The sequence below is a fragment of the Brachycentrus maculatus genome, unplaced genomic scaffold (assembly GCF_059751285.1).
Source record: "Brachycentrus maculatus isolate JH-2025_06_01 unplaced genomic scaffold, ASM5975128v1 h1tg000223l, whole genome shotgun sequence".
Lineage (NCBI taxonomy): Eukaryota > Metazoa > Arthropoda > Insecta > Trichoptera > Brachycentridae > Brachycentrus > Brachycentrus maculatus.
The window spans coordinates 16569-37829 of NW_028280974.1; the positions used below are offsets into that span (position 1 = coordinate 16569).

A 21261-nucleotide genomic window follows, 5' to 3' on the forward strand; every position below is an offset into this window, starting at 1 on the left:
TTATTATTGTTTCGGCTACAAAATTTAAGAAATATTATGTATATTATAAGATATTTATGAATTTTGAATGCATTGTTTATCAAAAATTATCTTCAGTCAACCACAGCAAGGAATATAATACAAACATTTCTTGTGTAAACAAAAACGTGGTATATTTTTTACAAAGAATCTCGTCCATAAATAGTGTCTTGTATACGTTTCCATGCAAAGTGTGTAGGTGCATTAATAATCAATGTTTATCCAACATACAATACAGTGTTTCCCACTTGAATCATCTTTTTTATGTACCGAGTCCACCTTCTTCGTTTCCTTAGGTCACATACTCGTACTTTTCGCTATATGTGAGTCACGCAAAGGTCACATTTAACTTTATTTTAGTACTTACCTAAAACGAACAAAGTTGGTAAAAAAATACTTAATATGATTTATTGATGAAGGATTATTTACTCTCATACTCAATCATGCTTGTTTTTTTTAGACTAAAACATTATTTATTTTTTTCAGAAAATGAGCTGCCTGAAGTGGTTATCAAAAATATCTTGAAAAGATATCGACGTCGTATTTAAAACAAGCATTGAATTGTTACAAAGTCCAAAGCAAATATGAAGATATAAAGAGTTTCTGATTAGCAAAATGAAGCTCTGTACAGCTATTTTAGTTCTATCTACCAACTTTCTCGTTATATTCGCCAACGAAGAAGTTCTAGACGATTCTGCAGACTTTCTCAACGACAGACCTAAGATACACGATGGTAATAAAGAACAGCTGAGAAGAAACGAAAGGAGGTATTCAATTACAAATCAAGGATCCGAGAGTGCTCACGAAAGTGCTGAACACTATCCTATTGAGCCAGCAGTGGAAAGAAATACTCCGAAACCTAAAAATCGACTTATCAGAAGAAAAGCCGGAGAAATTATACCTTCTAGATTGTCTGATGAAGACTTCGCTGATATAAGACGCAGCTCTGAAGAAATCTTAAAAGATTTCACTGAAACACAAGCGAACATTGGACGAAACCCATATTCCAGACACACGCAAGAAGAATACGCACACGCCAGGTCATCAACGGTCGATCTAAACGAAAATCCTCGAAAAACCAATGATGACGACAGGCGCCAATCTAGTCAGACTAAACATCGCAGCAGCAGTGTAGCTGGAGACGAATACGCCAGAAATGGAAGGACGAACAGCGAATACCCTCGGGGTAGGCAGAACCCTGAAGATTTCGAGAGAGGCAGAAAAAATGCAGACGATACCAGACCAAGGCAGTCCAGTGATGATTACGGCAGAACCAGGCAAAACAACGATGACTTTGTAAGACGAGCTGGAGGACTGAACTACGAGGGCCGGCAGAGGAATGACGAATTCCCAAGAAGACAAGGCGCAAGTGATGACTTCTCTCGTGGAAGACAGCACGCCAGAAATCCAACTTCTTCCATTCCCAGAGGCTTCATACCCTTCCCCGCCAACAAGGAGAGGAAGCCCAACATAGTGCTGATACTGACAGACGACCAGGATGTCGAATTGGGGAGTTTGAACTTCATGCCGAGGACTATGAGGCTGATTCGAGACGCCGGAGCTGAGTTCCGTCACGCGTACACCACAACACCCATGTGCTGCCCTTCAAGGTAAGAACACCCTCAGTTTAATTAATTTAAGCATAAAATATAATAACAACTAAATATTTCTTGAATGTTTTCCGCAGATACTTTGTGGCACATTTTATGAACTTTATACAATTAATTGACTTTGTTTTCACCACTTTTTTCAAAAAAATAAAAAAAGTGATGAAAACAAAGTTAGTTAATTTTATAACAACTAAATAGTTTTTTCCACATAAATTTTACAATATTTTCAACATTTTGTGTGTAACCAAATACTCATTCACAAATCTGGATTATCTCCAAGTAGCAGTTATTTTTTACATAATTTTTTTATATCTCAACATAGATGAAGAAGAATACGGATGTCTGGGCATTTACGGCGCTTTCGACCGTCATAAGCTGGTTTAAGTGATCACTTTACGCGCGTGTAATGGTGAATGTTACACTTGTGTAAAGTGATCACTTAAACCAGCCTATAATGGTCGTAAGCCCCGTAAATGGCCAGACTTCCATATTCTTCTTCACCAATGTTGAGATGTCAGAAAATATTACAAATTTTATTTGACCAGCGACCGGGTTTCGTCGTAACCGACATCATCAGACTGGTGCGAGGCTAGAAAAAATCATATGTTATATACACAACAAGGCAGGGGTTGAAAACCATGATTTTTGATATTTTTTTCTGGCAAAATGAATTTAAATTGAATGAGTTTAAGTATTGTATTATAATAATATTAAGTACATGTAAGTTATGGTAAAGGTTTTAAGCAGGGCTTTTTTTAACAAAAATGGTCCCGAAATTCACTTTAAAATATTCAAATATAATTTATATATTCATTACAATACATTTTATATAATCATTTTGACGAATTGTATAAATATATATTGTAACTATTTAATCACAAACATTTTTACGTCTAATTAATTTTGTAAAATTAAAAATATATATATCCGTAAAAAAGGTGCCAGAACGCCGTTTCACGCGTTACATGAAAAAAAACCCTAGTTTTAAGTGTGATTTGATGTAGTTTTATTTTCAAAATGGATTTTGTATGAAAACAATTTTGATTATTTATGTAAATATATTTATGATTTTGTATGAAAAGTGTTAATATGCAAAGTCCATCGGTCCGTTATATCGAGGTTTTACTATATCATGGATTTGGCCTTCAAATAATTGTCAGCAAAATATTGAGTGTACTTTTTATCAAGATAACTATACAAATATACGATGCATGAGAATCTTATCGGGATTTATTGCGTCATTTTTTAAAAATAAATCAAATCACGCGTGTCATTGCACTTGTACCTTGTACTTGACGTCTATCATATCACAATTTTTATTTTAAGCATTCCAGTTATTTAAATATTTTTTTATATATGAGAGTTGCATCATTTTTTACCTTGCTTATGAGGCTATCCTCATATCGCTCACTCCTTTCAAGAACGTCATAAATCAAAAATCGACAATTTTCATTTGTGCATGTTTTCGGAATGCCCAGAGAATGTACTTTATCCCAGCAAAAGAGGCATATTTTAACATAATATTTACCCGCTACAGGGCAGAAAATGTTGTTTTTACATTTAGAAGAAAAGGTATTGTTTAATTATTTTTTTAAATACACTAAATATTTTTGAAATGGATAAAAAATCTTCAGGTTTTACCTAAAAAGATCGGTTGCACATTAAAAAGTTCAATAAGTGGCTTGATATTTTTATTTAATACATTGTATTACATTTTTAAACTTTAAAACGCTCTCCTGAAAAATCAGTTTTTTTTTATTTATGACGTTCTTGAAAGGAGTGAGCGATATATAGGATTTACGACCTGACTTTTGGCTGGCTTAAGTGATCACTTTATAATACTTTCCGATTTTGCCGATTTTTCGGTAAATATGACTAAATTCACTAACCGAATTATGTATTTAATACCCTGAGGAAACTTGTTATTCTGACCTTTGTTATTCTAAAGATAATGATTTTAATAGTAAACGACTGCATATAAGGCAGTCAGTTCCTGATTGGCCCACACTAGATTATCCCTCTTGTTCCCAACACAGATTCAAATAAAAACATATTGAATTAGCTAGAAGAAACAATTACCCACTAAATGATCTATAAACATTGTACATAATAAGCAAGGTAAATAATAAATGCAATTCCCATCTTAAAAAAAGGCAGTCAGGGATCCAAATTGCATAATCTGAAAAAAATACTTTAATAATATTAATCATAAATTTACTTTAAAAATACTTTAATTATAATAATATTAATTTAATAAATTAAAATTTTTTTTTTTCGGTGGTTTCCTTTAAACATGCTTCTTACGTATGTTTTTTTTTTTTATAATATGCCTATTTATTGTACTATACCCGTTTATTGTTTTATATTTTACATTTTGCCCTGTATTAGTTATTTTTAATTTATTGTATTTTTCTTTTACTTTCTTAACCCGTAAGCTGCGGATCGCATCTATTCTCGTTTTTTATAGAAGTACCGTTGACTGCGGATCGCATGCATAGTCGTTTTTCAACTTTACGTACTTATATCAACACCTGTGGATAATTTTTTTGCACTTAAATTTGGTTCGAGGCATGGATAAATTAGTTTTCTTTGATTTATTGTCATAAAATATCAAAATTATTTTAATTTAGTGTCAACTTTATCGTGAATACTTCCGGTCGGGTCGTGCTCCGCAGATACGACAGCCGCGTCTTCTATACAGCCGCCATACTTTAGGCCGCGAGTCCGTAAATGTTAATATTTTTGTGTAAATACACCATAAAAACATAATAAGTAAAGTGCATTGTGTACTGTGAACATCTATGATGGATATCCGAAAGTTTCACTACAAAAAATAGGCAAAAATATGCTTTTTTATCAAAAATATTGTAATGTAAAATAATCCAGCACGGGACGGAAAGTTTGACACTCGAAATCGAGCAGCTTAGAGGTTAAGGTGACAATGTTATATAAAATTAAAAATAAATAAAAATAAAGGAATTGAATGTAATTGAAGTTCGGTTCACGTAGGGAAATTGATTGCACATTGCACCGTGGCGACCGTTCAACAAATGTCATCAGACTTCATATTCCCACGTGGCCGAGAGAGGAGACTGGTTATAAACTTGGTACAAAATCCATTTATGTCAACTACTAGAGTGTCCAGGAGTAACGACGAGATTTCAATTTGCCTTTGCATATTCGTAATGGAATTAACTTGAAGTTTTGAGTTTTTATACACTATAATTATAAAAGGCAGAAAGCATGCTCATATAGGTCAGTGGTTCTCAAAATCTTTTGACCCTTTTTCATAGTCAAAACTTGCCCACAGACCCTGAATGAAAAACTACACAAATGTATTTATGTAATTCTCATTTTCATGATTTGGATGGTAAATGGTGACGTAAAAATAAAATATAAATAAAACATTTTATTGAAGAATATCAGTTAACATACATAGAAAATAACAATTCTCGGGATTTTTTTTTTCTTATACAAATCTCACATAAATCTCATACAAATCTCAGCTAAAACTAAAACTTCGTTTCCTGGTAATGTTGATTCTCTATAGAGCATTCAGATGTTTTTAAGTACTCATATAAAGAGATTTCTACACACTGAGCCATTTTGTCTATCCTTCTTGGCACGGTTTTATCGCACGGTTTTATCGATCAGTGGAATTCTTTTTATAATATCGCTCACTCCTTTCAAGAACGTCATAAATAAAAAAACTTGATTTTTCAGGAGAACGTTTTTAAAGTTTAAAAATATAACGCAATGTATTAAAAATAAATATGAAGCCACTTATTGAACTTTTTACTGTGTAACAGATCTTTTTAGGTAAAACCTGAATTTTTTTTCTCCATCTGAAAAATATTTATTATATTTAAAAAAATAGTTAAACGATACCTTTTCTTCAAAATGCAAAAACAACACTTTCTGCACTGTAGCGGGTAAATATTAATTTAAAATATGCCTCTTTCGCTGGGATATGGTACATTTTCTGGGCATTCCGAAAACATGCACAACTGAAAGGAGTGAGCGATATCAAAAGCTGGTTTGTGGAACACGGTGCGTATTACCTCACTTAAACCTGGTAGAATAAGTTCTTTGCCAATAATGTGCGGCTTTCCAGACTTCAGAAAAGTGTCTGAAAGAATTTAAAAATAAATGTTTTGTGTACTGTAAGGAAATGTTAATATATATATATATATATATATATATATATATATATATATATATATATATATATATATATATATATATATATATATATATATATATATATATATATATATATATATATATATATATATATATATATATATATATATATATATATATATATATATATATATATATATATATATATATATATATATATATATATATATATATATATATATATATATATATATATATATATATATATATATATATATATATATATATATATATATATATATATATATATATATGTAAAATAGTTTATATCATGTTATATAAGTTAACATAAGAAATAATAAAAATTAAATTAAATCTAATTTTTAAATACATATATTCTAAAAAAATCTAATTCCAATATATATTCTTTAAAAAATTGTGCACAGACATCACGTGTGGCTTTTCGCGCAGGCGGTCGCGTGCTGAATTGCATATTTGAGAGACTTGATATATTTTAATGTGCATTATAAATATTTAATTTTCTGATCCGACGCTCGCGAGTTTATCCCTCAGGGAAAGGTCTGGGTACCCATTTCGGCTGTAATTGCATTACCAATCAGTCTCTGCATTGTTCATTCCTCCGTGATTCATCCCCATTACTTTATTCCCACTTCAGCTGTAAGCAGTAGGGTTGCTATCACCCCCTTGGAGTTACTGCCCTTTGGTCTACTATTTTTCATTACCTCCCCTTATAACTATTGTAGCTCCTGTAACCAAAATATATTACCCTAGGTTAAAGCAACAATAAACAATGCCACTATACAGGTGGCACAAAAACAACCTGCCGATGGTTAAGCCTGTAGGAAGAGCTACCGCTATGCTGAACAATATCACTGGTGCGATATCCTGAATATTGATCTGTTCCATGCGTCTGTGTTCTACGTCTTTAACAAGAGTATTTTGGGTTATTTTCGATTTTTTGTTAATGTATACGCATTAAATTTTAGTTTGTAATGTGGATATTAAGTATAAAAAGGTTTGAATTAAAAATAAATCACTCTATCAGAAGATGTTATAATTTTTGGTATAATTTATGGTATAATTTTCGCAAATGGCGTCGTACGTCAATCATATTTGACATTTCGCTCACTCCTTTCAACAACGTCACACATCAAAAAACTTGATTTTTCGGGAGATCGTTTTTAAAGTTTAAGAATATAATAAATGTATTAAAATAAATATCAAGCCACTTATTGCACTTCTTACTGTGCAACAGATCTTTTCAGGAAAAACCTGAAGGTTTTTTCTCCATTTGAAAAATGTTTAGTATATTTAAAAAGAAAACAATACTTTTTCTTCGAAATGCAAAAATAACACTTTCTGCGGGTAAATATTAAGTTAAAATAGTGCCGCTTATGCTGGGATATAGTACATTTTCTGGACACTCCGAAAACATGCACAACTGAAAATTGACGATTTTGATATATCGCTCACTCCTTTCAAGAACGTCATAAATCAAAAAACTTGATTTTTCAGGAGAACGTTTTTAAAGTTTAAAAATATAATACAATGTATTAAAAAATAAATATCAAGCCACTTATTAAACTTTTTAGTGTGCAACTGATCTTTTTAAGTAAAACCTGAAGGTTCTTTCTCCATTTAAAAAATATTAAATATATTTAAAAATATAATTAAACAATACCATTTCTTCAAAATGCAAAAACAACACTTTCTGCCCTGTAGCGGGTAAATATTGAGTTAAAAATATGCCTCTTTTGCTGGAATATAGTATATTTTCTGTGCATTCCGAAAACGTGCACAACTGAAAATTGTCGATTTTTGATTTATGACGCTCTTGAAAGGAGTTAGCGATATGACGTTGTTGAAAGGAGTGAGCGACATCGTAACTGTAAATTATAAAGCGCCCTCGAGGTGATTTCTCGCAAAAACCGATCTTGATAAATTAGCCAAATTTTTTTTTTTTTTGAAAATGAGTGCAGAATGCACTGCCTTCTTTATCATATCAGCTTTCCCACGCGACTTGAGTTCTTGTAAAACTGGTCAGATGGATATAGCATGATAACTGATAAAGACTATAATATACTTACTCGCTCATGGGGAATACCTTCAGCTGATATGTTTATCTGACAATAAAATTTATATTGATATTATTAAATATCAATATAAATTCATAATTTATGATTCTGTGCGATCACCAGTTGACGGAGTGCAACTGTTTACAGCAACTATGCAACTGTCATTGTTTATTGTTTATAGTATAAACAATAAACAATGAGTGTAAGTCCCTCTCCAAGCACAAGAGCTCAGTCTCTTTTTTGGAGAGGAACAGCGTAACTAGTATGAGATACGTTAAAAGTAGAAATGTCTAGCAAATGAATTTAATTATAATATTTTATCTTAACTACTTGATTCATTCAAAATCCTTATTCGCACGCGTAGGGTACTGCATCATATGAACACAGTGTTATCTTGATCGTTAACACATGATGGAAAGGTGATCAGCTCTCCGCTTCAGGTACCACTCCAGGGTAATATAGAATAGATATTAGAGCGATAAATCACTTATATTTATTTGACTCCCCACCCTGTGGGAATCGAACCCGGGACCTCCAGCACGGTAGCTGAGCACACTGACCATTACACTACAGAGGCTGACGTAACTATGTAAAATAAATCTATGTTAAGATAAAAATAACGTTGTGTTTTTTTCATAAAGTTTTATAAAATGTGCCACAAACGTTCAATGAAAAAATGGGTATTTTTACTTGTTGACCACAAAATGTAAAAAAAAAAATCTTGTTTTTTTCCAGGAGTTCTTTGCTGACTGGAATGTACGTACACAACCACAACGTGTACACCAACAATGACAACTGCAGTGGTCCGGTTTGGCAAGCCCACCACGAACCAAGGTCCTTCGCTACATACCTCTCCAACGCCGGCTACCGAACAGGTCAATTTCAACATTCTTATAATAATTCCGCAAAATTGGCATTTTAGGTCACAGCTGTTATCTGTACGATGTGTTTCTTATCACTTTTCTCTATCGTGTCAGGTCCTTTTAACGTCAACTATCGCTTGAGAGTAATCATCCTTGGGCAGCTCCAAACAGCGCCTCGAAATCTTGATCCCCATCCAATCTCTTCTTATATTCCGGAGCCAGGAGATCTGCCTTCTGCCCACACCTCGTCGACCCTCTATTTTGTCTTTATAATTAGGTGCAATAGCTTGTACTAGTCTCCTCTCAGCACATGCCCCAGATAGGACACCTTCCGGACCTTGATATCAGTCAAGTTTCAACGGTTTCCTATCCAATCTCGTATATTTGGTATCATACATGATAAAAATAATGAAGGACATTGGTAGGTACCATGAACCAAGCTAGAACACAAAATGCCAAACCCTCTTTCAATGGAACAGAATGTCTGTTGACGACAGTCAACAGTCTGGCTTCTCTCGCGGAGTTTTACGTGGTTTTCTCCCAGCAATGAGCAAATGCTGAGAAGCAAGTGGTCAAATTATAAGCTTTAATAATAAAAATGAAAATGATATTTTCTGGCGTTTCTCATGCGTGTGATTATAATCCAGGGTTCGGACGTAACATACTAATAAAAAGAGTTTCTGCTTAGTAAAACGCTTCTTCTTATCTCACCAATAGATGTCTCTAGTGAAGTTCTAGTGATTCAAGAACAATGTTTCTAAATTGGTTCATATATATAGAACTTCCAAGAATTTGAGTAGTGTGGTTATCAATTATGGGTAAGATTGGTGAATGTTATACGTGTGTAAAGTTATCACTTAAACCAGCCTATGGCGGGCGTCAGCCCCGTTCATCTTTGATGATGTCAAAAAATAATATGAAAATAACTCCTGTAATTGGAGATGATCCAGAATTTGTGAACAAGTATTTGGACACACTCAAAATGTGGTGTCTTATAGTACTGTTCACACACTTACAACTACACAAAATATCTTTTCTACTCGCGCGACTACGTCTCGTTGAGGTTCAACACCTTCTGTATCGGCGATGTCTTCCGTTAGTACCAATTTGGAATGCCTATTTTGGCTGCATCTTTTCGGATGTATAAATTATTAGTTGCTATCCCACACGCTGTTATTTTTTTGATGATTTCTGGCAACACCTACAAAAAACGGACCATTGTAATCAAAATCGTTTTTGTTTGTAACGCTAGGCCGTTCCACTTCGCTTCACTTCCGTGTCGCTGCAGGCCAAATGCATTTTGAATGACTTCCTTTCCTGGTCATCCAAAAATTACACGCGATCCGAAGCGGGGTACCAAAAGACCCCAGCTCATATTTGTATGGAAATCGTATTACTGAGAGTCACAGAGTCACAGATTCCACGTCCTTTCCAGCGCGCAGCTGGGCGCTGACTAAGCGAGAGGTCAATAATCGGATCAAACGAAACTGATAACTGTTTGACCATTATTTGCGCGACAAACATGACAATTTATTATAAAGGTCGAAACAATTCCGGGCACGAGACATTTGATTTGATCTCATTTAAGCGTTCTGGACAGTCAAATTGACTTTCTCAAGTTTATCTAACCATATTGCAGAAGACCGAGGAAAACTTGGCATGATCAAGTATTTCAAATAAGTGGTACTTTACAGCGGAGTAATCTGATTGTCTCGCTCTCTCCTTGTGGCAAAACATACCACATTTATTAGAGTGAAAGAAATAACATGTTGCTAGCAGACAAAAAAAATACGTCTTGATATAAGTATTTAGAACTCGCGGTACAGACTGACTGTACTTTTTATCAAAAAGAATATTTTGAAACATTTAACGATTCGAAATTATAAAATAAAAAAGTGGAAAACTTTCTTTAATATTATTTTTAAGATTACAAAATGTATGGAGTAAGTGGCTGTTATAAAACTAAAGTTATCGAATTAAAATTCATGTATGGGGGATTTCAATCCCCCTATTCGAGCCGGCTAGGTTAACTTATCAATCAAACTATCACTCTGTTTTCTTGAACGGTAGACGGACGTCAGTAGCTTTTTAACATCTCTTCTGATCGTTTTATTGACTTCAAAACAAATTTCATCGTACTGAATAACCATCTGTTAACATGCTGGAAAATGGCAGTCATTTTTAATTGCTCTCCGACGTTGCTACATGCTTCATGATTGATATTGACAGAATATCATTTTTTATGTAGTGGACTATCGGGCAGGCAGAACGGGAGACTGGTGGCGTTTGAGATGTGGTGCTACAGGCGAGTGTTTGGGAATCATTGGTCGGAACATGTAGGGAACAACGAGGTATCAAGCAGAGCTGGGGAGTCTAGATGTTTACTTAATAAAGTAGCACAACAGTAAGCCAAATGGATAGGCCATAATGTAAGACACCCAGGCCTGCTTCTTCGCGGAAGGCATGTGCGAAGATATATATGTGGATAATAAACAAGTTGTACAATATTCTTCTTCTCCGTCTTACTCCTCATTTCTGAGGGTTGTGACATTTCGCTCACTCCTTTCAAAAACGTCATAAGTCAAAAATCGTCATTTTTCAGTTGTGCATGTTTTCGGAATGCTTAGATAATGTACTTTATCCCAGCAAAAGCAGCATATTTATAACTTTACATTTACCCGCTACAGGGCAGAAAGTGTTGTTTTTGCATTTTGAAGAAAAGGTGTTGTTTAGTTATTTTTTTAAATATACTAAATATTTTTCAAATGGAGAAAAAACCTTCAGATTTTATCTAAAAAGATCTGTTGCACAGTAAAAAGTTCAAAAAGTGGCTTGATATTTATTTTTAATACACTGTATTATATTTTTAAACTTTAAAAACGTTTTCCTGAAAAATCAATTATTTTGATTTATGACGTTCTTGAAAGGAGTGCGCGATTTGTCGAAGCAATGACTCTTCTCCAGTTATCATTTGACTGCGCTGCACGTAGCGCTCTAACCACCGAGGTGCCTGCTGCTGTCTTAACTAGATCGCTCCATCGTGTGGGGATCTTCCTCTCCCTCTCTACCCCTCCAGGCCACCGATCACCACCAATCGTTCCAAGCTATCCTCAACATGTTGCTACGCGCAACATGTCCAAAGAACTGAAGAATCCGTTGTGTACAGACAGTGGCCAGAGTACAACTGAACAACTTTATTGCAATTATGCATTAGCAGTGCTTTTGACCAAAAGAGTCTGCATATCCAAAAGAAGGATGAAAGCAGAGTGAACGCCGTTAAAATGCACTCCTTCAGACAAATATCGTAGTCGTACAGGAGAAAGTGACTAACTAACAAAATGTAAAATGTTCAGGAGGGCCATTTTAGTGAATTTTGCTTGGCAAGAAAATAAACATCAATGCAGTTACTCATTTTGAACAAGTTAATATTTTTTACTTCCAAGTTTAAAACCTTTGGAATTTTTTTTCAGGGCCATATTAAGCCAGTACGATATCAAATAGTCAATGATCACGTTTTTGTAAAAAAAAAATGCACTTGGTCACTTTCTCCTGTATGACTACGATATGTGAAAAATCATTGTATGATAGAATTGAAAATGAAGATGTCAGAAAGGAATGTAAGGCTGAACTTGGGATTATTGAAAAGATTGTGGTATGTTCTTGAAGGTGGTATGGACAATAGGCGTGCGATGCAAATCGTCTTTCGGCTTTATTTGTTGTGTTTCTGTGTTTTGGATACATAACCACATATCCGAAAGAAGGATAAAAGCAGAAATGCGTTCCCTCAGACGAATGTGTAGAAAATTGATGTAAGACCCGATCTGACCGATCCCGAAGTTCGGGATCGTCGACACAGTATGATTCGAGCAGATCCTCAAATAGCTTTCTCTGTCCTGATCTCCCACTCGGCCCTGATTAGCTGTTTCCCGTCGCGCGTCGAGGAATGTCCCTAATTGGTGGACTCTAGACGTCTCCCAACTAGGTGGCTCGGATGTTGGAACTAATAAGTCAGTGGCGAGCCGAACCAAGACTTTAATTTATTGCTCTCCGACATGCGACAGTGTCAACTAAACGCTTACATTGCGAAATATTATCAATTTGCGTTTTTGACATCTCAACATAGATGAAGAATAATGGCTTACGACCTGTCATAGGCTGGTTAAGTGACCACTTATATACGTGTAACATTCATCATTCTACCCACGATTGATAACTATCCAAATTTTTCTTTATTTTTTTCATAGAATATGTCTTTGAAAACACTGTAGTTAATATGTGAAAATCTCGAATTTGTAAATTTACCTTGTACATATACTAATGTGCAAAGGCAAATAGCCGCAAGTTAAAAACAGTAGTTTTGAGATAAACGAGTTAACTTAAAATCATGCTTTTGCCAAAATATGTATCAAATTAATACAATTTTGCGGCTATTTGAATAATGAATATCTCAATAAAGGAATGAGATAAAGCAAAATCTGTGATTGTATATGATAGAGGCTAGTTGTAAGAAAAGCCGTTTTATACCAAACAGCCGCAGCTTGAGTAACGGCTAGTTGCACTTACACATTAATATAAGCAGGGTACAAATACTAAAGGAAATTAAAATGACAAAAAAAACTAACTAACCATCACGCCGCTTCCCGCAGGGGTAGGCAGAGAGAATAGAGCTCCACACCACTCTGTCATTGCAAACATTCTTCGCCTCTTCCACGTTCATGCATCTCCTCATACATACCCGCCGATTTTCACTTTTCGCCTCTTTCAAGTATTTGGCATACCTGATCGTGCCATGTTTTTCTCGGTCTAAAAAAAAAATATGAAAATAAAAATAAAATTTAAAAAATTTGAAGCTCACCCCTGGTGACTACTTGGCGTAGTGATATACTTAACAAGAAATCAGAACCGGACTGTGTCGCTAATAAGGCGATGAAAATTTAATTCACGTTATATCAATGGACGACCGATTTAAAACACATTGGCCTATGACCATTCTTATGTTTCATAGCCGTCTTGGTGGGACCACATTAATTTAATATCACAATTGTTTGGGTAATAAAATCTATTGTCACATGTGGTAAGTAGAATTAATTCCCTTCTTTTCAACTTTCACCCTCACGCTGACGCTTCAAAAAGATATCGCTCACTCCTTTCAAGAACGTCATAAATCAAAATACTTGATTTTTCAGGAGAACGTTTTTAAAGTTTAAAAATATAATACAATGTATTAAAAATAAATATCAAGCCACTTATAGAACTTTTTACTGTGCAACAGATATTTTTAGGTAAAACCTGAAGTTTTTTTCTCCATTTGAAAAATATTTAGTTTATTTAAAAAAATAGTTAAACAATACCTTTTCTTCAAAATGCAAAAACAACACTTTCTGCCCTGTAGCGGGTAAATATCATGTTAAAAATATGCCTCTTTTGCTGGGATATAGTACATTTTCTGAGCATTCCGGAAACATGCATAACTGAAAATTGTCAATTTTTGATTTATGACGTTCTTGAAAGGAGTGAGCGATATGTCGCTATCTAGCATAAAAAATGCTGAAACCAGAAGTCTCTGCAATTGTGAAATCGTATATTAAAATGGCAATATTGAAGTCTGGAATTTAAGGCCAAATATACGATAAATCGCGACTTAATTTTCTTTAAGCCCTGGTAACATTTGACGTTGTTGAAATTTTCAGTTAAAACGCCGTTATTGTATTGAAAAAATAGTTTTTCTTGTAAATAAATGTATGGTTATGAAAAGATAAAGTGTTTATTGATTTGGCGTTCAATTTGTAGAACTCAATTTTAATTTATGTATTAATTTTAAATCAAACACAAATTTTTTAAGTCTACAAAGTTGTATTTTATTGGCAATTTTTTATGTGTTTTCGTTAATAAAATACAACTTAGTAGACTCAAAAAATCTGTGGTTGATTTAAAATTAATACATAAATTATAATAAAACAGAGTGTTCTTAAAAGGTAAGGAGTTAAAAAAAATACAAAAATATTTTTTTCAATGTATTGTGTATTCATGTAAACATTGTGCGCGGAAATACGTCTGTCCCTTAGCGCTGCTGGTCGCTTTCTGAATTTGAACGTTTGAGATCTCAGCGTAAAATGGCGTTCAAAAAGTTGAAGACTCAAAATATGATCAATAAAAAACATTCAGGTTTTACCTAAAAAGATCTGTTGCACAGCAAGTGGCTTGATATTTATTTTTAATACATTTTATTATATTTTTTAACTTTAAAAACGATCTCCTCAAAAATCAAGCTTTTTGATATATGACGTTGTTGAAAGGAGTGATCGATTTGTGTTTTAAAATATGTAAAATAAACAATGGTTGATACTGGATTACAATTCCTGATTTTCTGTTGTTGTTTGTATGAAAGGTCTTCGATATGGCAGCTCCCAAGGCAATCTAATGTGAATTCCTTCAAATCCCTCTTATTTACCAGGAATGGCCTGGAATTACATAGGTCCCTTAATTGGGCAATGCACCTCGAAGTATGCATAAAGCTCCGACTGCAGGAGTAGGGAAACTTTTCATTATTAACCCTAGATAACTAAACATTCGTCCACGCGACGACGCCCTTCTCCGAAAAAGTGAAGTGCACTTACTTCCCTGCACCCCGCACCCGCCAGGCTTTATTAAAGGAATGGTGATTTACTGTCAAATGTCTCTTACATTCATTCCTAATAAACCAAACTTAAGTGTCATGTAACCAGTTACTATTTTTATTAAATACTTTTGATAATTTTCACGTTTTTAATTGCGTAGTCCGCCTGACGAATGTTTAGTTACTATGTATCTACAAATATAGTTTAGTTACCTTGATTTTTTTTTTACAATTTTTATAATTAAATTACAGTGTGTTCACATGTCTTTGTCCGCCTCCGTAGTGTAATGGTCAACACGCTCGGCTACCGTTCTGGTCCGGGTTCGATTCCCAGGGGGGTCAAATAAATATAAGTAATTTTTTCACTCTGATATTTATTCCATATTACCCTGGACTGGTACCTGAAGCGGAGCGGATTCTATATTTTGACTTCTATACTTAGATGAAAAAAAATATGGAAGTCTAAGTATTTATAGGGCTGATGACGTGTTAAAGAGTGGTTCAAGTGATCACCCGTAACATTCACCATTCTACTCATGATTGACAACCAAATAATATTTTTGGAACTATGAATGTGGAAGAGGCGAATATTGTTTTCATAGACTCTCTTTTATTCTCTCGGCCTACCCCTGTGGAGAATTAGTGCGATTAAATAATTTGTTTTTTTTTTAAAAGAAAAAATGTACTTTTTAAAAAAATTAATTAATTTTTATTGTATAAAGTATATGTATATTTAATTATTGACTACATATCAATTTACATATGCAAAAATATATATTTTTTAAAATTGGTACAAGCCAAAAGGCCTCATCTGGCCCTAAAGCCGCAAGTTGCCCACCTCTGGTCGAGTCCTTTGTGTCCAAAATCCTTCAACCTCTTTTTTCTCTCTATCCCTTTCTTCTACACGTTCATTTCTACCGTTTATTCCACTCTCGCGTGATTGGTCGCTTCCTGCGGCATCTAATTGATTGGGTCCACTTCGGGTCCCTTCGCTCAAGATATTTACCGAGTACCTACCCGAATTACTTCACAACGGCTACCGTATAGAATATATTAAAGTCGTGTGTATGTTCTCATTTGCGTTACGTCCTTGAAGGTCACTTGGACTCTATGGATCACCAAAAGGACCACTCGAGTTTGTTTACCCTAGATTACGGGACATTCGTAAGATTTACGATTTACGAGATCCGATTTGCTGTGAAGCACCGAGGCAACACATTTAAATAATGCACAACATTTTGAGTGTGTCCAAATACTTGTTCACAAAATCTGGATTATCTCCAATTACAGGAGTTATTTTCATATAATTTTTTGACATCTCATCAAAGATAAAGAAGAATATGGAAGTCTGGGCATTTACGGGGCTGACGACCGTCATAGGCTGAAAAAAAACCAGCCTATGACGGTCGTCAGCCCCGTAAATGCCCAGACTTCCATATTCTTCTTTATCTTTGATGAGATGTCAAAAAATTCTATTTAAATAATGTACTGATTACTAGAGTGTATTTTTTGTAGGTATATTAAGCGGCGTGATGTTTAGTTAGTTACATAGTTTAACCTTATTGGATAGTATAATAACAATATCATTCATTGTTCACTTTGTGTAATACCACTTAAAAACACTACTTCATGACTACGGTTGTTTTTTACCTTGTGTCATTTTAATATCCCTTGTTTATTATCTACCAAGATGATATATTTGAGTCTGTTTGAATGTTATTGCGCTATTCTACGTATGTTGTGCTTTGTGGATCTAAATAAGCTGCTGCATGGGCTAGTTATTATTTCCGACATTTGTCGGCTTAGGGAACCATGCGAAACCTTAGCTGGAAAGAGTAAAGCTGAAAGAAAAAAAAACAGTTTTTATTCATGTTCATCGTGATTTGGATGCTGGCTCCGTTTACATGGGCATAGGTTGGAGTCTGGTTGGACGAATACTAGGTTGACACCGGTAGTCATAAAGTTGTAGTGTTTTTAAGTGGTATTACTCAAAATGAATGATGAATGATAAGGAGAGAGTAATTTTTTTGCAATCTTAATTCTTTTAGATATTTTATGTAATATTTTATTTGAGCTTTGAAGGTTGTGTGGACCGGTGGACGTGTGGTCGGTCTAGATTACGGGACATTCGTAAAATTTACGACGGACATTCAATATGTGAGGACCGCCGACCGGCAACACATGTAAGGAATGTAGTGACAATTAGCATGTATCTCCATTTATTTTGAATAAAAAAGCTTTTTTAACTTTGGGGTATGATAATATAAATTTCTTTTTATCATTCATCGTGCACTTTGTATTGTATAATAACAAAGCACAAGATGTGTGGAGGTCTTCACCAAAACGTTACATTTCCATTATAAATGATTTTAAGTAATCAGGGATTCTAGCTTGTAAAATTGTTACATTTTGGTGCGATTTAATGATTTCATATTGGCTTAACACGGGATTGGTCACGTTTTGTCGCAACTTCAATTAAGATTTCGATAGAATACAGTAAACTGAAAAGATTTGCATTTAAAAGATATTGTGCAATTTTGGAAATGTATCTTTTTGGTGAAGACCTCCACAACGTCCTTTCAACAACGTCATATATCAAAATTGTCAATATTCAGTTGTGCATGTTTTCGGAATGCCCAGAATATGTACTATTTCCCAGCAAAACTGGCATATTTTTAACTTAATATTTTTTTTAGAAAATAAATTTTATTATATTTTTAAATATACTAAATATTTTTCGAATGGAGAAAAAACATTCAGGTTTTACCTAAAAAGATATGTGGCACAGTAAAAAGTTCCATAAGTGGCTTGATATTTATTTTAATACATTTTATTATATTTTTAAACATTAAAAACGATCTCCTGAAAAATCTAGTTTTTTTGATTTATGGCGTTATTGATATATTTGATATTGTTGATATAGTATATAATTAAAGAGCTACAAAGATGATATTTATATGTAACAATAAGTTAGTCAAATATTACCGTATTATGTATTACAATGTTATGAAGGCAAGAAGAGGAAAAATGAAAAATTTAAACCCGTTATAATGCGAGTAACATCAAATTGCAGTAATTACACCTTCGCCTCTCGTTACGACTCGGGCACAGCACAGCTGTTAGCGTGTTGAGCTTCTCAAAACACTATTATTATGGAAACAATCGGGACAGTGCCTTCTATATTACATATAATCAATGGACAACGTTTTTTAACGTCACATTGTCTGTACCACGGACTAATAATAATAAGTTGCATAGTTTATATAGCGCCATTTTCGTAAAATACTACCTCGATGGGACTTATAACATAAGGATAGATGCTAATGATAGATTTAAAAAAATGTTTAAAAATAAAATAAAACTTCGTCAATCGGTATCGGGGCCGTAGTAGAATAAGTAGATAATTTAGTGGGTTAAAATAAATATTTGTGAATTTACACTCTAATATTTGTTTAACATTACCCTGGACTTATCCCTGAAGCGCAAGAGTGATCACCTTGCCTTCATATAAGTAACGATCAAGATAAAACTGCGTTAATACGTACAGTTCCCTATGCACCATCGGGTGCGGATAAGGGTCAGAAGAAGTAATCTTAAATCTCTTTTTGTGAGTGAGATTTATTACCATTGTCGAAATTGCAGTTGACGTGTTCAATAGTTATAAACAAAAATTGTCATGAACGTATTACTAGAAATAAGGATAAAATAAGACTGCCATTATTGAAAAAAAAAACCGAGTCGCAAAATTGTTTGATGGATAAGGGTTTGAAAATGTATGATGAGATGCCTGAATGTGTGAAAAATGAAAAGAATCTGAAAGAATTTAAAAATAAATGTTTTGTTTACTTTAAAGACATGTATATATATATATATATATATATATATATATATATATATATATATATATATATATATATATATATATATATATATATATATATATATATATATATATATATATATATATACATATATATATATATATATATATATATATATATATATATATATATATATATATATATATATATATATATATATATATATAAATATAGATTATGTAAATTAAGTGTAAATAATACTTTATATTAGTTTTAATAACCTAACTTAAGAAATAAAATTGAAATAAAGAAGATATTTGTAAAAAAAAATATTTGTATCTAGGAGGCTGTGGCTAAATGCATTGGTTCTAACGCTTCCACGGTTGGCCTATCATCAGCAAGCGATCCGGGATTCTAGCTGGTCTATCATGGTCATTAGCGGCGAGGCATTTCCAAAAGTCACAATTTACTTTTATTGAGGTTGTAATCCACGCAGACGACCCTTTTCAGAGTCAATAAAAGTCGGGTTTTTTTTTTTTTATGACCATTTCGTAACGTCGAGCGATGTTATGTAGGTCGTTGTAAACCGTGTAAAACGCTTCCAAATTAGTTTTATTTTATGAATTTGATTTATATTTGAAGCACTAACTTTGTGATTTTCCATTTTATAATTGAAATGTAACTTTGTTTTAAAATCACAATAAATATTTTATGATAACTTAATTATAATGTCTACCGGTTTCGATGCTAACCGCTTCTTTATCAAGACTGAAAGTCAGTCACTAAAAAGTCAACCCATAGCGCACGTGTTGATGTTTACAATTCCATAGGTCCTAAAAATCGGGGGCGCGTGCCCGCGGAGGCGCGGCGCCTGATTGCACGTGGGAGGCGAGGATGCTCCGATGACAGATCGTTACTTAACTCGGATTTATGGAACCAATCACATTCTGCCGACGTCTAACCACAGGTCGCTGAACTGTGCAGCGCGCGAAAATATCGCAGTGACAAATTTGCGAGATATTAGCTCCCTTTACACGTACGCTCTTTATCAAGTGTGACGCAGGGTACGCTTCTTGTACCGTACTAATTTTAGTGGACTTTTCTGGCATTACAAATATTGAATCTTCTTCTTTTTCTTCTTCTTGGTGTAGGCCTTGTGGCCTGTTTTTAATAAAAGTATTTGCAAAGATGACTCCGAATGGAAACCAATAGTTTCCATACCAAAAAAAAAACTAACTAACTAATCATCACGCCGCTTCCCCGCAGGGGTAGGCAGAGAGCATAGAACGCCACACCACTCTGTCCTTGCAAACATTCTTCGCCTCTTCCACGTTCATGCATCTCCTCATACTTACCCGCCGATTGTTTTGACTCCTAACCTGAGCACTTTGAAAGCAACAGCTGGAGGCGCGTTGCAGGAGCCTGGGTGAGGATCTATCCAACATCGAATCCGTGATAGTTCATAAGGAACTGTCACGAGAGGTAGTATCATACATGATAAAAATAGTGAAGGACATTGGTAACATAAACCAAAGTAGGACACAAAATGCCGAACCCTCTTCTAGTGGAACGGAAGGTCTGCTGATGACAGTCAACAGTCCGCCTTCTCCTGAGGAGTGCAACGTGGTTTCCTCCCAGCAATGAGCAAATGCAGAGAAGTTCCTATTTGAGCCACACTAGATGATCCCTCCTGTTCCCAACACAGATTCAAATAAAAACGTATTTAATTAGCTAGAAGAAACAAAAATCCACTAAATGATCTATAAACCTTGTACATAATAAGCAAGGTAAATAATAAATGCAATTCCCATCTAAAAAATAAAAAAATAAAAAAACCTGAGCACTTTCAAGTGTTTGGCATACTTGATCGTGCCAAGTTTTTCTCGGTCTTCCATACCGGACATAGGAATGTGACATTCAGAGTTTACTTATTTTAATTTATGCAATTATCTGCGTCCGCAGTTATGTACCTAAAAACGTCGGTACAATCGTGGGTTATGAGATTTCGACGGCTGTGCTAGCAAATTTCTATTTTTTCCTTCTTAAAATTCATTTTCACGTATCCGCCCATTACACTGGTCCCTCCTGGGTATT

The 21261-nt window shown here is 34.1% G+C and overlaps 1 protein-coding gene across 2 annotated transcripts in view; it reads left to right on the plus strand.

The window, feature by feature from the left end:
• The first annotated feature begins 508 nt into the window (after positions 1-508).
• Positions 509-21261, plus strand: part of Sulf1 (Extracellular sulfatase Sulf1) — a 70518-nt gene continuing 49765 nt past the window's right edge. For both annotated transcript variants that reach the window (XM_088264309.1, XM_088264310.1), the window contains exons 1-2: positions 509-1628; positions 8603-8742. In XM_088264309.1, the coding sequence (XP_088120435.1) occupies positions 634-1628; positions 8603-8742 (1135 nt within the window). In that variant the 5' untranslated portion in view covers positions 509-633. The remainder of the gene's footprint in view (positions 1629-8602; positions 8743-21261) is intronic.